Raw genomic sequence first — 17,004 nt, 5'->3', positions numbered from 1 at the left:
TCGTTCACTGGCAATCCACAATGTCTCTTGGATGCTCAGAACGTGACGCCTAACCGGCTGAAGGATGCACAGTCCTCAAGTGTAATAAGTCTTGAGATCACACAGACAAGAAGACTTAAGTGATGCCCAATTCTCTCTGGCTCTGGTGGTTAGGTCTTTATCCTCGCAAGGAATTCTCTCTCAAAGGCTTCGAGGTGGGTTGCTCTCAAACGACAAAAGTCGTACTCTCAATCTGAGCAGCCAACTGTTTATGGTTGTAGGGGGTGGGCTATTTATAGCCACTTGGCAACCCGACCTGATTTGTCCGAAATGACCCTGGGTCACTAAGGAACTGACACGTGTCCCAACGGTCAGATTTGAAACTCACACGGCAACTTTACTTGGGCTACAAGCAAAGCTGACTTGTCCGACTCTGGACAAGATTCGCTCTCATTGTTTTCACCCGAAGACATAGGTTTTTGGTTTAGGCATCACTTCAGTCATTCTGACTGGTTCTCTTGGACCCCACTTAACAGTACGGTGGTTCCTATGACTCAACACAAAAGAAAAAGAACTACGAAAGATCTAAGTCTTCGAGCTCCATAGTCTTCATATCGTGTCTTCTCTTGTCATAGTCTTCAATGTGAATATCTTCATATACCACCTTTGACTTCAATGTCTTCATACATTTTTAGGGGTCATCTCTGGTAGTAAAACCGAATCATGAGGGACTTCTACCTGTGTTATCCTGCAATTCTCACAAACACATTAGTCCCTCAACTAGGTTTGTCGTCAATACTCCAAAACCAACTGGGGTGGCACTAGATGCACTTACACCAGGAAACCCACTGCGTTCGCCCGACATCGAAACGAACGCCATGGGGCGAAAACCTGACAACACCATAGTTCAACGACGACCTGAAATACTACAGTCTATTACAGCCAAAAGCTCATCACAAGAGCCAAACAGAAAACGGACAGCAGCTGGAAACGACAGCGGCAACTATGACAGCAGGCGAGATTGCGAGATCATTCTCCCTCGATCGGTCTCCTCGCCGTCTCGCACATCTTCATCATGCTCATAGTGCTTGACCTGACCATCGCTGCCCCACTGCGCAGCTCCTTGACTTCATCACCTTGCTGAAGACCTGCCCAATATAGCAAAAAGGAGCACACGGAAAACACAATCTCAAACGGTGTCTTAATCTGTTTCTTCTCAAAGGTGGCTCGATTTCTAGCCAACCAGATAGCCAGCAAACGGCCGTCAGGCCAACAGTGTAGTATTTCTTCCCATAGGGAAGGAAAGTGTGGCACCAGGAGAAATATTGCCAGTAACTGTTTGGACAGAGGTCCGTCCCTAAAGCCATCCCAACACAACGCTACACCACTTTAGCCACAGGACAAGTGAAAAACAAATGCCGGGATGATTCAATATTGTCACAAAAGGAGCATTTGGATCCCCAGGCCATCTCCTCTCCTTCATAACTTGCCTAGTCAAGACAGCATCCTGAGATAGCTGCCACAGGAAAATTTTGACTTTGAGGGGGATCTTGGCCTTCCAAATCCATCTATAGTGACAGCCACTAAGAGGGTTTTCTAGCCATTTGTACATAGATTTGGTAGAAAATCTACCATTACCATTTAGCCCCCAGTATACTTGGTCCCCCCTACTCCCAGCTGTATACTGTCAATATATTTCCTCATATCCTCCCATTGCCTTTGAAGATCAGGGGTAAGCCTTCTTCTAAAGAAGGTGTTGGGAGTCACAGCTTTGACTTCTGCGACAGTGCATTCCTGCTCAGTGCATATGTCAAACAGCAGGGGGTAATAGTCCTGGAATGGTCTAGACCCATTAATAGAGTCTTTCCACACTCTAGTTAGATCTCCTGATTTCGCTTTGATCTTTCTACCAGCCATATACAGGGCCTTAACTTTAAGAAGGGCTTTCCAGCACGGAGAATAAAAAAAAAGAACTGTGGCTACGGTTGAACCCAGGTTCAATGATTCTCCGTGCTGGAAAGCCCTTCCTAAAGTTAAGGCCTTGTATATGGCTGGTAGAAAGATCAAAACGCGACCTGGCAGAGCGTGGAGGCGGATTACTTTGTATAGGTAGTTAGAGCACCTCCAACGCGTCGACCCAAACGGATTTGGGTCGACCGTCGATCATCGTCCGCCTTGTTTTTGTTGGGTCGGCAGTACACCTAACGCGTAGACCCAATTTTGCACGCACGCTAGGCTTGCTGTCGTTTTTAAACAAATACACACATTTTACATAGTTTCACAAGCAAACAAATATAGCATAGTTCACAAGCCAAATAAATATATCATAATTTACAAGTCAGATAAAAATTAAATTGTCTCAAATACATATAAAAAAGATACATCTATTGGTTGCCAACATGAGCCCACATATACTCAACCAAATCATCTTGCGGCTGAATGTGAGTTTCCTAATCACCACACAGATGATGAAATTAAGTGACCCGTGCAAACGTTGCCGCTTCTCCATGTTCAGACACAACATTATCATCCTAGAACTGAAACCGTTGGTCGTAGATACGTTTCGGGCGCTCATCCTCTACGATCATATTGTGCATGATCATACAAGCAGTCATCATCTCCGACAACTTCTTGGTGCTTCAAGTTCTAGCAGGATGCCGAACGATGCCCCATCAAAATTACAGAACACCAAAGGCACGTTCCACATCCTTCCTAGCACTCTCTTGCTCTTGTGCAAGTCTCCTCCTCTTCTCTCATACAGGGTTAGAGATTGTCTTCACAATAGTTGTCCACTAAGGATAGATACCGTCAGCTAGGTAATATTTTTTTGTTATAGTTGTGGTCGTTGATGTTAACATTCACCGACGGGCAGTGGCCTTCGGCAAGCCTTGCAAACACTGGTGAGCGTTGAAGGAAATGGCACCTCTCTCGGTTGCGATTCAACGCCGGAGCGTGCCCCGGAACAACGGCTACTGCCTACTAAGGTGATCATGGACGACCAACACAAAAGCCACCATCTCCTTATTGTCATATGGGGAATCATTGGACTCGCAGAGGAAATTATGGAAAAAGAACCTGTCAGCGGAGTCCATTTGTACCTTGGGGGCAAACTATTGAATAGTTGCGGGCGTCGTCGAAGAAGCTGGCCGGCGAAGAGATACATGTCTTCCATGGACCAGGTAGCTGGCTGGCAGTGTTAGACGAAGGAGTTGGTCGGGGTCACGGGGGCAACTTCGTGGTCGCAGCGACGTCGAGGGGGAGTCGCGGTGGCCCGAAGGCAAGGCAATGATGGCAAGGACACGAAAAGGTGGCCGTGTGCGGGGGAGGTTTATGGGTCCGTACTGCTGGCAAGGGCATCGAAGCTGGGCGGCGACGACAGGTGGGGCGGGCAGGGGCTTGTTGTCGATGGGCAGGAAGAGAATGGCCTACGTGCTACCAACTGGTGGGCCAGAAGAAGTAGGCGGGCGTGAGGCCTAAATTTGGATCTGAAATGCATCGTCCAACAAATAAAAAGGTCAGAAATGGATCGTCCGACGAATAAAAAGCGGACGCGCCTCCGTTTGGCCTGGCGGAGGTATATGGGTCCGTACTGCTGGCAAGGGCATCGAAGCTGGGCGGCGGCGACGACGGGTGGGGCGGGCAGGGGCTTGTTGTCGATAGGCAGGAAGAGAATGGCCTACATGCTACCAACTGGTGGGCCAAAAGAAGTAGGCGGGCGTGAGGCCTAAATTTGGGTCTGAAATGGATCATCCAACTGATAAAAAGGTCAGAAATGGATCGTCCGACGAATAAAAAGCGGATGCGCCTCCATTTGGCCCGGCGCATCGGGCCAACTTTTGTGTTCACTTTGACCCCAAGTTGCTCTTAGGGCGTCGGTCCCGGCCGCCGGACGGAGAAAAATCGTAGTCATCATCCAACGCCGCCACTCAGTTGCGAGAGCGAGCGAGGATTTTGTCCCCAGCCTCTTGAGGCGTGAAAGTCACACCCGGCAACAGTCAGGGAAAGGGAGGGGGTCCTTCCCCTTCGCAGGCGACCGAATTGCACGGTAGGCTCGGCTCCTCTGGGTTGATTCAGCTCGTGATTTTCCTATCCAGGGAAAGTAGGGGGATCCCGGGAGGATCCCTGGCAACCGAATTGGCCAAGGTGGCTGAAGGGGATTTTAACTTGCAAGGGATTTTCATGCTGGCCTCGTCTATCTCAGGTAAAAGAACTTCATGAACTATTATTTGTTGGTGCATCTAACAACTCATTTTCCTTCACAGCTAATACATAGTAGTACAATACGTTTTATTGCTCTTATTCCTGTTGAAGCTCCGCAGCTGCCCTCGAGCACAGTTCGAAAGTAGCTAGCTTGTCAACGGCTGCAATACGAGCAAGCCTGGTAGTGGATTAGTAGCCGGCGAAAAGACAGGATGATCACAGGTATGTAGGACAAAGGCACTTGCTTATATGTCAGCTCCATCGCAGGTCCTACTCTTAGCGAGTAGCCTTACTTTTGGCCTCGCTGCAGGTTGCAAGAATGGAAGGCGTCAAAACATCGGAAAACCTCAAAACTGAACAAGATTCAAACAGGGGCAACGATGCAAGATTCAAGGGCATCATTACCTTAACATCTTCTTGATCTCACTGCTGTCAGGGTCGAGTCTCAGCGCCTCCTGGAACGCATCAACTGCCCTTTGGTAATCCTGTAAATGGAGGGACGCCATGAGAGGAAGTGAGACACAGGTTGAGAGACTGAATCAGATTGAAAGGTTTGATTTGAACACCAACTATACCTCCATGAAAATGAGAGCTGAGCCCTCTCGGTACCATGCCTTGGACCAGCCAGGACGCAGCATTTTGCACCGTTGAGCGTCTGCCAGTGCTCTGTCCCCTTCTCGCATGCGCAGCCAGCAGAGGCTCCGGTTAGCAAACAGGGTCGCATCAAGTGGGTCTATCTCCATCACCTACATTTGCATGTGGTCAGCATCGCATGATTTTTCCATGCAATGATAACTGGATCTAACAGGCTCTCTGAAGGCATTTTCATTAGTTTAAATGTAAGAAAAGCACAAATAAGCACTCATCAGACTTGAGCAGAAAAGGGTGTCGCGGATGAAGTGTCAACCCTAAATGAAATGTAGTTACTTTTATTGTATGATCCTGATGTAAGACACCCATGCCTTCACAAACATTTCAACATAAACCATGATGAATCATCCGTCAATCTTACCAACCCTCATTAAGTAAACAAATTGTACTGCTACAAGGAAATCTGAAGTCACTGCACTTTCAATCCTGAACCTGATGCTCTAGAACTAGAGGGGATTCCTTATTTGATCCTTTTTAAAAATTTGGTTCCTTTTTTGGCCCTAGAAATTTTGTTTTTCCTTTTTTGATACTACAACTTTATTTTCTTCCTTCCATGACACTTCCATCATTCTTTGTTGTTAACACCGTCAACTACGAGATGAAAACTCCTATTTGTCATTCTTTGTTGTTAACACCGTCAACTACGAGATGAAAACTCCTATTTACCCCTGCTTTAGCACGTTGAAAAAAAAAGAAACAGAAAAACCTTTTCTGGCCGAACCGTCCCGATTCTCTCCCCTTCTCCCCCGATCCCCTTCTCCCTGAGCCCTAACCCTAGCGCGGCGCGGAGAGCAACATGGAGGAGGGGGCGGCCGAGGTGGAAGTCGCAGTGGAGGAGGGTCACGGGCGAGGCGGCCATGGTGGGGAGTCGTTCCTGTGCCCGCCCTAAGGGAGCGACGGCCGCGGCGGCGAATTTCGAGCTGGCGTCGCTGCTCTCCCCTCTTTCTCGTCCCTTCCCATCGTAGATTCCGCGAATCGGCGCCACCGTCGGAGCATCATCTGCTCCACCGCCTAAATTAGCGTCGTCCAGCGGGCCATCCCCGGCACCGTCACGGGCGCCTCACAGGCAACGCGGATGTGCGTCGCACGGGCGCCCAACCCCCTGCTACCTCCTACCGCTGCACCTCCCACCACCACCAGCCGATGTGATTCCTCAATCTCTGGCAGCGCACCCACCTAATCTGCTTCTCAGGACATCTCTCCGTCAAGCTCTAGACATGGCCAAGAACAGTTTCAAGCTCGGCACCCGCCGCTTCGTCAGTCCCGCCGGTCCCGACCTCGATTTCAGCATCCACGAAGCTGAGGTTGCGTCGTCGTTTATTTGCAACGGGATCTGACCACCATGTACATGGAAGCTAGCCTCATAGGCAAGCAGGCTGCTGGATGTATTATTCCGGAGGATACGCAAGTACACACATACGAATCGATTCCGCTGGTCTGAGATGCAAGCGAGAACACACACCAACGCACGGCACAAACTACACCAGGGATAAAATGGACTTTTCATGTCGCATTTAACGGTGTTCGTTGCCAAAACTGACAGAAATGTCACATAGGGAACAAAATGAAGTTTGAGTGTCAAAACAGGAAGAAATTTTTTATTAGGGCCAAAAAGGGAACCAAATTTTAAGGAAGGGCCAAATAAGGAATTCTCTCCTAGAACTACTGTTTCTTCTGAACTTATTTTGTATTGTTCCAAACAAGTTATTTTAGTTCATGCACTTAGTCACTTACCAGTCCATAGTAGTACATTGCTGTAAAGTAGTCCTTCTTTGCAAATGCTTCCTTCCCTTGTGACTTCAAATCAGCTTTCCGTTCTTCTGCAGAAGCTCTATCCTGAACAGAGGCATTTTGGTTAAACTTTAAAGGCATAGAGAGTGTGACTGATTCAGGCAGCACAGTAGGTGCTACAGTTGAAAATGTGCTCCTTGTCAAAAATCCTAAAATAATAATCTTGATATATTGGTCAAAATTCCTAAAATAATAATCATGACATATGTTTCCTCTGTTAACACTGCTGACTTGGCTGGAGGAAGTGCCCGCATGACCAGAACCACTGAAGTTTGTGAGCAATTTGCTAATAAAAAAATGCTGACACAAACTTCAACAGGAAATTCAGTTAATGTGTAACATCCTCCAATCAAATACCTGCAGAGTAACCTATAATTGTGGGTTCAATGGCTTCCCAATGCCGGTACAGATGTAGCGACTTCAATCTTTCTACCATTATTCATTTATCAAAAACATACATGCTTGGAGAGAGAACATGGCAGCTACAATATAATCAATATTACCATGTGTCAATTACCATATTTTCTAGGATATGTTGTCATAGCGGAAATAAATCAAGAACAAAGAACACGTAGATAGGGGGGTCACAGGAATAGACCATGGATGCAATCATGTATGTACTGGTCATAAGAATTTGCACTGTGTGGAAATCTTTTCAAGGGGAATGCATCCATAAGAGCATCATGACTTACTCCAATCTAAATAGCAAACTACTCCCTCCGTTCCGAATTACTTGTCTTGGATTTGTCTAGATACGGATGTATCTAGACTCATTTTAATGCTAGATACCTCCGTATCTAGAAAAATCTAAGACAAGTAATTCGGAACGGAGGGAGTACAATTTATCCTACAATCAAGTAACAAATCGCACACATACCTGAACCCTGGTCTGTGGAGATTTCATAGTTGTAATTATCCCATCAACACTCCAATCAGGCACAGATGGAATTGGGTTTGTCTTAGGAAACAGAAGCTCAACAAGTTCACGTTGACCACGGACTGCTGCTCTCTTGATTGGAATATCCCCGTGCTATGTTACAAAAAAAAACCCGGAAGATGTAATATAACACCGCATGGAAAATGGAAGATATAACAGTATGAAAAAGGAATTTGGTGGATGATCAAAGTCATGAATTGGAAGACAGGCACGATTCACCCTAGTTCTCTGCACTATACCGTCAAAAGAAAATCGTACTAGTTATTCATCAATTCATCCTGATGGCAGTATTAGAATTTTGAACCTAACAAAATGTGGAGGAGATGTAGCAACATGACTGAAGTTTTAGCGAGTGTCGCGATTCTGTTAGGTTCAGAGTAATCGTGGCACTCGCTAAAATCGTCAGACCAGTAGGTTCAGATCATACCATTGGAATTCCATTGTTGAATCATCTCAATAATGGAATTCCAATGGTATGATCTGAACCTACTGGTCTAACGTTTTTTTGAAGTAACTGGCACAATGGCATCATGATTCTGTGATATTCCGAACCTGTTGTATGTGTTGTGAAAAAAAAATCAAAACCATGGCACAAAAATCTATCACTACAGCTTCAAATCATGAAATGTCTGACCAGGTGACTGCAAAGTCCAGCAGATGTATTCAGATACACACTGGTTGCACAATACTTGACGCATGATCGGTCTATAGTTAGTATACAACACACTTCTTCGCTTGGGATACCTTAGAAGTAGCATAACAGATTACCATGCAGCCAAAGGTCTGCAAGGGAGGTGACACTGCGAGCATGAAAGCATTAAAATAGCTAAACAGAAGCATCATCAAAGCCGGAGCTATGTTACCTGGTTAGGAATGTTAGGGTCAGCTCCAGCCTCCAGCAAGAACTTGGCGAATTCAGTTGAGCCATCATCAACTGCCCCCGTTAAAGGAGTTGGTCCAGAGCTACTATTACCATTCACATCAGCACCAGCCTATTGAATTGAAAATACAAAATGCAAAGGTAGCTTTAGAGACAGGATCTGCACATTTAACTTGCATTCTGCTCCAAACAATTGTTTAGAGGTCGATATAATTGATTAGTCAAACATAAAAACATTAAATTGGGCAGACAAGTTACTGGACCTCAATCAGTAGCTTCATGCATTCCAAGGAGTTCCCACAGCATGCCATCATTAGTGGTGAGAAGATATGATTGACTACTCTGTTGGGCTGTAAAGGCAAATGAATGGCCAATTAATAATTAAAATTATGTCCACCAAGTATTCTGATGCATCTCGAGAACGAACCATTTCATCCTCAAGCTACAGGTGACTAATTTTTCACATTTTATTTTTCATTTTATAACTCTGCATGCAATGCAATTAGGTGTGAAATCAACAGCTTACATCAGCACCATGCTCCAGCAGAATTTTCATGGCCTGATGCTGACCCTTTGCAGCAGTCATATGTAATGGTGTCCCTCGGTAATTGATAACATCCACGTCAACTCCTTTGGACAGCAACAGTCTTACAATCTCACAATGCCCTAGATGAACAATAAATATATAAGCAAATATTAAGCACAGAAGGAGCTTCTAGTCTTCTAAATAGTATACAAAACATTCGTAAGCTAGTACTATCCTGTAAGCCTTCCATCTATTTCAGAGACCAAGTGAACTGAAGAATGAGGAACGCACCATGCTCTGCTGCATTGTGCAGCGGCGTTAAGCCCCTCTCACTAGGTTTCGCCGGATCGCTACCATGATCGAGAAGATATCTGGCAACCTGAAGATTTCCCTTGAGTGCAGCATAAAACATCGGTGTCGCACCTACAAGGAGAATGCGGCATTTCAGTACTAATTAAGTACTAATATAGGCAACAAGTCCTGTTACTGGTGCACAGATTTTACCTACGCTTGATACCGAGTTGACATCGACCCCCACGTCCTCCAACAGGAACTTGCAAATCTCCAGGGACCCCTTATTTGCAGCGAAATGGAGTGCGTTGAGCCCTTTGGGGTCCTTTGTTTCCCGCAAATCCATCTTTTTGGACATTTCTAGCATGGAGAAATTGCAGATGCAACAAAAATCAAATAATACAATCATGAACATTCTGGGGAGCGTGGTGCACTAGGGAGCCGTTTGCACCGTCTGAGGCTCCAGATCGATCTAAATACAGAAGTTATCTATCCATGCAGTCACAAATTTGGCAGTTTCTGCCTAACTTGCAGAACAAAGCCGAAGGAATTAACGCCCAATTTTTTCAGAAAGTAACCGGAGAGAACATCAGATTCGACCACGCTACATAGGCATTGCTACACGAGAGTGTCCGGGACAATGGAGAAGCCGATATCACACATCATTTCATTCGACACTGGATATAACAGGGGACGGCGGCAGAGCCGACGGCACTTACTCTTGAGGAGGCGGAGATTGCCGTCGAGGGCAGCCAGGAGGGCGATTGCGGCGGGGTTGGGGGCCATGGCGGCGGCAGCGGCAGAGGCCTCTCGCTGGGGCCCTAGGGTTGCTGAAGGTTCTAGGAAGATCTGGCTGGGCGGGGCGAGTGGAGTGAGGATTTGATAGGGGGAGGGGAAAGCAGGCGGTGGTATGTGGCGCCAGACGGGGGCTCGTGGAGTGCACGGGAAACGAGTGGGCCTCACGTGGCCATGCTAGTAATGGTAACGCGTGTTGGGTTTGCTTCCGTGTCACGTGAGGTGAGGTTGCTCTAATTTCTTTATCTTCCCGGTGCGTACCTGCTGGTGGAGACTAGTAGAATGTGATGCCTGTGGATACGCCGTCAGGAGTATACGTGCAAATAGCTAATTGTGTTTTTCTTTACTAATTGTATTTTTGTATTTGGTACTCCCTCTATAATAATTTAATATAAGAACGTGAGGGAGTATTTTCTTGCGGTGAACAAGGGGCTAGGCGCGTCTCCTAAGAGCAAGAGTCAATTACCAAAAATGCTTTCGCCCGCTTTATAAAGTACTCCCTTCATTTTAAAATAGTTGACTCAATTTTATACTAACTTTGTACCTATAATGATCAATGGCACTTGATACAAACGCACGCTCTCACAACACACTCACACACAGGGGCGGATCCAGACCGAAAATTATCCGTTGTCCACATAGAAAAACACATGCCCACATGTCAAACAATCAATGAACTACACACTAAATCAATGAATTATATTAAGCAACTACAAATTGGACCCGGTGCCAGTGACACCGGCTAGCTGTACGTAGCTACGCCCCTGCACACACATATCAAGGCAAGATACATAGGAGATGAGCGCAACAACACCACCCCTAGCACTACAAGAGCAGCCGGGGGCTACCGCCGTGAACACGCCACCGCGTAGAAGTGAAGCCACATACGACGAATCATGAGTTTCAAGGCAGCGCCTTCATGAAGGAAACGACACCGGAGTGCCGCCACCGCCCGATCTGAGGATCAGAGTTTCCCTTGGAGCACCACGACGGGCAACGAGAGCCGCGACGACGCCTTCAAGAAGGGAACGAGCTTCGTCGCCGCCGGTCCATCCAAAGATAGATCAGGTTTTCACCCCGCCCACACGCATCTCCACCGCACGACACACCCCCGGCTACCACGCTGCCCACACGGTTGTGGCACCGGGCAGCACCGAGCCACCGGCTTTGCCCATGAGCTCCGTGGTTCCACCACCAGGGTCACCGCCCCCGCATCCAAGACCATGACACCACCCCACCCGAGCCCTACCGCTGCCCCAACCAAAGATACGAGTGGAAAGGACCCGCCTTTTGCACCCCTGGGCGGCCTGCAGTGCCGAGACCCAAAAGGCCAGCCAAAAATGGCCTCCATCAACCCGTCCTCGGCACCGGGCGCGAGACGAGCTCGGTCCTGCCGTTGGGCGCGAGACGAGCATGGTATTGCTGTCGGGTGCGAGACGAGCTCGGTTCTGATGGCGGGCGCGAGACAAGCTCGGTCCTGATGGCGGGCGCGAGACGAGCTCGGTCCTGCTGCCGGGCGCAAGACGAGTTCATCCTGCTGCCGGGTGCGAGACGAGTGATGAACCACAACTGGGGGAGAGCCCACCCTTCGATGAAAGTATCGCCCGAATGCCGAGGAGAGGGGTCAAAGGCCGAAACAGTCCACCTGCAAAACGAGCCGACGCCGGTGGAGAAGCTAGCCGTCGATGCAGCCAGAATCGCCGAGCTGCCGTGTAGACAGCAAGCAGCAGGGAGGCCACCATACCTCCCACCGCCGTCGTAGCCCATGACCAGAGTAACCAACACATCGGGCCGCTACCCAAACCTACGCCGCTCGCCGGGACCAAGTCGTAGGTCCACTGGAACATGCAACCACCGGCCACACCTCCGCCCGCCAACCCCGCCACCACACGGATCGACGCCACCACCGGGAGACCGACGGTAACCCCATCCACCACCGCCACACCCGCCACGAGCAGCGGGAGCTGCATCGAGCAAGAGTCAATTGCAAACCAACATGTGGTTGGATGGATGCTTAGGGCATCTCTAGATGATCCACATAGAAAACTATAGAGAAGTAATATTTCACGTTTACTCTTAATTGTACCTAGCCGATGTACTAAATCGGTTAGAGTAGTTACCCCTATGCCGAAAAATTGGCTCAGGATGCTTAAAATACTAAATAAACCCCCTGGTCGGATAAACTTCCCCCACCTCTTTCTCCCGCCCCCGCGCGTCATCCTTCCTGTCGTCGCCTTCCCACGCGCCACCATTGCCGCCGATGACCGCAGCTCTGGCCAAAATGGGTAGCCAAGACCCTTCCGCCATGCCACCGGCATGTCGCCGTCGAAAACCACCCCTGCTCCACCGCCCCCACAGAATGGTTGGAGATAAAAAAATCGCATCCGGTTCACCACACCGGTTGTCACCGCCGATAGCAAGGTCGGCGGGTTGGCCATTGTCTCCCCAGCGACGATTGGCCACAAGAAGAAGAAGAAGAAGAAGAAGAAGAAGAAGAAGAAGAAGAAGAAGAAGACCGTTGTTGGTGTCAAAACCGGCGGATCTCGGGTAGGGGGTCCCGAACTGTGCGTCTAAGGCGGATGGTAACAAGAGGCCAGGGACACGATGTTTACCCAGGTTCGGGCCCTCTTGATGGATGTAATACCCTATGTCATGTTTGACTGTTCTTGATGATATGAGTATTACAAGAGTTGATCTACCACGAGATCGTAGAGGCTAAACCCTAGAAGCTAGCCTATGGTATGATTGTATGTTGTCCTACGGACTAAACCCTCCGGTTTATATAGACACCGGAGGGGGCTAGGGTTACATAGAGTCGGTTACAAGGGAGAAGATCTACATATCCGTATTGCCTAGCTTGTCTTCCACGCCAAGGAGAGTCCCATCCGGACACGGGACGAAGTCTTCAATCTTGTATCTTCATAGCCCAACAGTCCGGCCAAAGGATATAGTCCGGTTGTCCGGAGACCCCCTAATCCAGGTCTCCCTCAGTAGCCCCTGAACCAGGCTTCAATGACGATGAGTCCGGCGTGCAGTATTGTCTTCGGCATTGCAAGGCGGGTTCCTCCTCCGAATACTCCATAGAAGATTTTGAACACCAGAATAGTGTCCGGCTCTGCAAAACAAGTTCCACATACTACCGCAGAGAGAATAATATTTCCACAAATCTAATCTGCTGACGCGTTCTGACAGCACGACATCATGTCATGGCTCGGTCATTATTCGAACCGTTTTTCTCAACCAGCACCGCACATAACATGGGGCGGTTTTCTTGACACGTCTTGTCAAAGCAGAGATCGGGTCCCCCTTATTACGGGATTCTCATCAATACGGACGTGGGTAACCCAACCACGCCATTACTTACGATGCTTGGGGAATAAGAGGTTTTACCAAGCGAGGGGGGAGGCGCATCGCCTCTTTCGCCCTTATAAAGGGACAAGAATTTACCCTCTTCACCCATACCTTCTTCCCAACTCATTCCATTCTGCTCAGGCTCCAACGCGCGAGCGTTCACCTCCTCTGCCCTCAAGAGGTCTTCCAAAGATGTCAGGATCCGGAGCAGGAGGCAAATGGATGGCCTCTACCGTCCGAGAGAAAGATATCAAAAAGCTTCGGGAGGCCGGGTATCTGGCCAAGAAAATCGGCCACCGTCTCCCGACGGCGGGACAGATCGTCCCCACTCCGGAACCCCACGAGAGGGTTGTATTCCTCCCTCACTTCGTCCATGGGCAGGGATTTCCCCTCCACCCATTCGTTCGCGGTATCATGTACTATTATGGGATCGATCTTCACGATCTGTCCCCTAATTCCTTCCTCAACATCTCGATATTCATTGTCGTGTGCGAGGCTTTTCTCCGCGTTTCGCCACACTTCGGTTTATGGCTAAAGGTCTTTAATGTGAAGCCCAAGGTGGTGGGCGGGGAGCACGCCGAGTGCGGGGGCTCTATGGTGAGCAAGATGCCCAACGTCATATGGCCAATAGGAACCTTTAATGATTCTATCAAGGAGTGGCAACAACAGGGGTTTTACATCACTGAGCCGAGCGGCAAGGAGCGGGCCACTTCTCCCGAGTTTCGATCTGGCGCCCCTCTGCGGCTTACGTCCTGGGTCAAGAAAGGACTGGATTGGTCCTCGTCCGACGAACTATCGGTGCTCCAAACACGCGTTAAAGATATGGGAGATAAGAACATTGAACTCGTCGACGTAGTCCAGGTGATGTTAGTCCACCGGATACTGCTTTGTCAACACCGGACTCGCAATCTATGGGAGTTTGATCCGGCCAGGCACCAAACCTTGCGAAGGCTCTTCGGCTCGTCGCATGAGGACATCTGGAAGGTGCCTTTTAAGTCCAGCAAATCGTGGCCGAACTCCGCCGAAGACCGCGGGTACCAACTGTCCCGCCCTGCAAGTTCGGTGAGTTTATCAAACTTTTCCATCCGCATGACCCAATGGACGTGCTTGACGCGTGTTTATTCAACTTTCCCAGAGCTGGACGAAGAAGGCGGAGCGGATCCATTGTCCAGCCCCGCTGCCCGAAGACCCGGCCATCCCACTTCTGACGAAGATGTTGGTCCCGGCGCCTTACAAGGTGGCGAAGAAGACGGCCGAGAAGGAGGCTAAAAAGACCCGGGGCGGCCTTCGTCGTCGCGGCACTTCGGGCACGATACCCGAAGGCTCTGATGCCCATTCCGCCTTCGAAGAGGACGAAAAGGAGGAGGGAGATGAATCCCCTGCGGAGGAAGGAAGGAAGAGGACGGCCTCCGCATACTTGGAGGCCGAACTACCTGAAAGAGGAAAGATTCCTCGTCAAGAAGAGTCTCCTGCCGTCGCCGACAGTAGACCGGCATGGGATCCCAGGGCCCAGCCCCTAGTGAACTCGTGAGTATATAAAATTCGAATACGTTTAAGCGTCCGGACTCATCGTAACTTAGTATTTTAACTTAAGCCGTATATTTCTTGTAGTCCGGCGAGGTCCCGTACCGAACAATCCTCATCGGAGGACCTACTGAGCTCAAACGCTGTGGAGAGCGGGACGCCCCTGAAGGACCCTTTCTCCAAACAGGTGCCAAACACCAAGGCCTCGTCCCAAAAGGACCCCGGCCAAGGAGAAAAGGAAAAAACCGTGAAGGCGGCGCCTGGAGGTCGAACCGCAGGGGCCGGAGACATGGGGGAAAAGATTCCGCCCGCAACCTCTGTCCATCCAGAAGTGTCGGATGCTTTGTTGGTGGCGCTACGAGATGCCTCCATCGTTGATGAACACCATGCCCTGATGGGCGCGGTGATTGAGAAAATTCAGTCGACCGAGAGTGGAATGAACGAAGCCTGTATCAGTCTTATAAAAGGCTTTGAGGTATGTTATATGAGTTATCGAGGAGTGTCATAGTATAGATAGTAGCCCTGATACACTATTCGGTGAAAGAAAGAACCGGACAGGGAATCGAAATCATGATCTCAGGAAGACTCACTAAATGACATTGATTTCACTCTTGTTTCAAGCAGGTACCTGTAGCGGCTGCTGCCTCTCACACTGCGGAGATCGCCGGACTGAATCAAAGTCTGGAGCGGGCCAGAGAAGAAATTGGCCGATTGCAAATGCAGTTAAGGGATAAACAAGGTATGCATCAGTATTATGTGCGTTTATTGCGAGATAAATGTTCAATATGAAATAAGCCGCATAATTTGTGCTAGGAGTTATGACCGAAGTCGAGGCCCTCAAAATGGCCGTTGCCGAGGCCGAGAAAAAGGCGGCCACGGAGCGGGCTCTTCGTGAGAAACACGAAGCCAGAGTTATTAGAGCTGAGCAGGGGCTGCAAGAGGCCGTAAGTAAATGCGAGGCCTTGGAGTAGAGTTTAACAGAGAAAGAGTCCGAACTCACCAAGGCGTGCCAAGCCACGAGCGACGCCCATGGGGAAACCCAAAGCGCGCTGCAGGGGATCCAAGAGGCGAGGAAGATCACGGCAGGTAAGATTTTCCCATGTAAAAAATATTTAAAGGAAAAACTATGTTTCTGATTGTGAGTCTGGACTTCTCAGGTGTATTTGCCGAGCTGCCGCACAGTATATCAGATGCCGCTCACTTCTACCGAGCCGAAGGAAGGAACACCGCCCATAAGCTTTTTTGGTCCCAGTATTTGGCGCTGAATTATCCGGTGCCTTTTGCCGATCAACTGAAACAACTGATCGAAATGCATAAGGCGGCGGAACTAGCCATGAAAGATGTGGCTATCCGGCTATGGCCTGCCGAACTGATTCCAAGCAGCTACTTCGGGCTCGTAAGGCGGCCTATAAGTGCTTGCCCTTGACTTGGCGTCATCAAGCGGTCGGTCTGTATAGAAGGAGCGTGAATGGCCTTTGCCCTTGCAAAGGTGGATTGGGGGAAGATGGATGCTGAAAAGTTGGTGACCGAAGGACCGCCGGAGGGGAAGGAGCACCGCAAGCCCGAATCATATTATAAGAGTGTCCTGAAAGGATCCTACCTGGCGGCGGAGCTATATACCAAGGACATTATATTTCCCTGAATGTGGATCGTATTGTCCGTTGTAATGTTTAAACAAGGTCGTTGATATGTCGAATGTTATATAAAAGTTTACCCTCCTATGCGGCTGTTTTGTATATTAAGGCCGAGAGTTGGCCAGTCATCGGCTTCTGCCCCCACGTCAGGAGTACGGGGGTGTTCGGGATAAACCTGAGCACTCTTTATCCTAGTTTTGGGTCCTCCAAGGGAGATGCTCAGCACAACGAACCAGGCAAACGGACTATAGGGCTTTATCACTCTCACTTAGCCGTAGGAGCTTTAGTATGGTCGGCGCAGCCCCTTGTGTTCGGAAGACCGTACTAGGGGCTCTATAAGCACATGATCGAAGAAAAAAAGTCGATCCATCGCACGCTGCATTGGTTATGGCATTGTGCGAGAGAAATCCTTAAAGATTTTGTGACCGCTCGAACAGCTGACCAG

The 17,004-nt window shown here is 49.1% G+C and overlaps 1 protein-coding gene across 1 annotated transcript; it reads right to left on the bottom strand.

The window, feature by feature from the left end:
- Positions 1-4,135: 4,135 nt before the first annotated feature.
- LOC119300332 (poly [ADP-ribose] polymerase tankyrase-1-like) lies at positions 4,136-10,169 on the bottom strand. Its single transcript, XM_037577330.1, has 11 exons — positions 9,975-10,169; positions 9,469-9,615; positions 9,256-9,387; positions 8,965-9,104; positions 8,702-8,788; positions 8,422-8,550; positions 7,499-7,651; positions 6,565-6,666; positions 4,755-4,925; positions 4,585-4,664; positions 4,136-4,483 (listed from the first exon to the last, which is right to left on the bottom strand). Exons 1-11 carry the CDS (start codon positions 10,039-10,041, stop codon positions 4,456-4,458), a joined length of 1,236 nt encoding a protein of 411 aa, XP_037433227.1. The 5' UTR covers positions 10,042-10,169; the 3' UTR covers positions 4,136-4,455.
- Between the last annotated feature and the right edge of the window lie 6,835 nt (positions 10,170-17,004).

The sequence above is a fragment of the Triticum dicoccoides genome, chromosome 5A (genome assembly GCF_002162155.2).
Source record: "Triticum dicoccoides isolate Atlit2015 ecotype Zavitan chromosome 5A, WEW_v2.0, whole genome shotgun sequence".
NCBI classification, from domain to species: Eukaryota; Viridiplantae; Streptophyta; class Magnoliopsida; order Poales; family Poaceae; genus Triticum; species Triticum dicoccoides.
The sequence above is the reverse complement of the archived record's forward strand: the minus strand, read 5'-3'. Positions and strand labels throughout refer to the sequence as shown.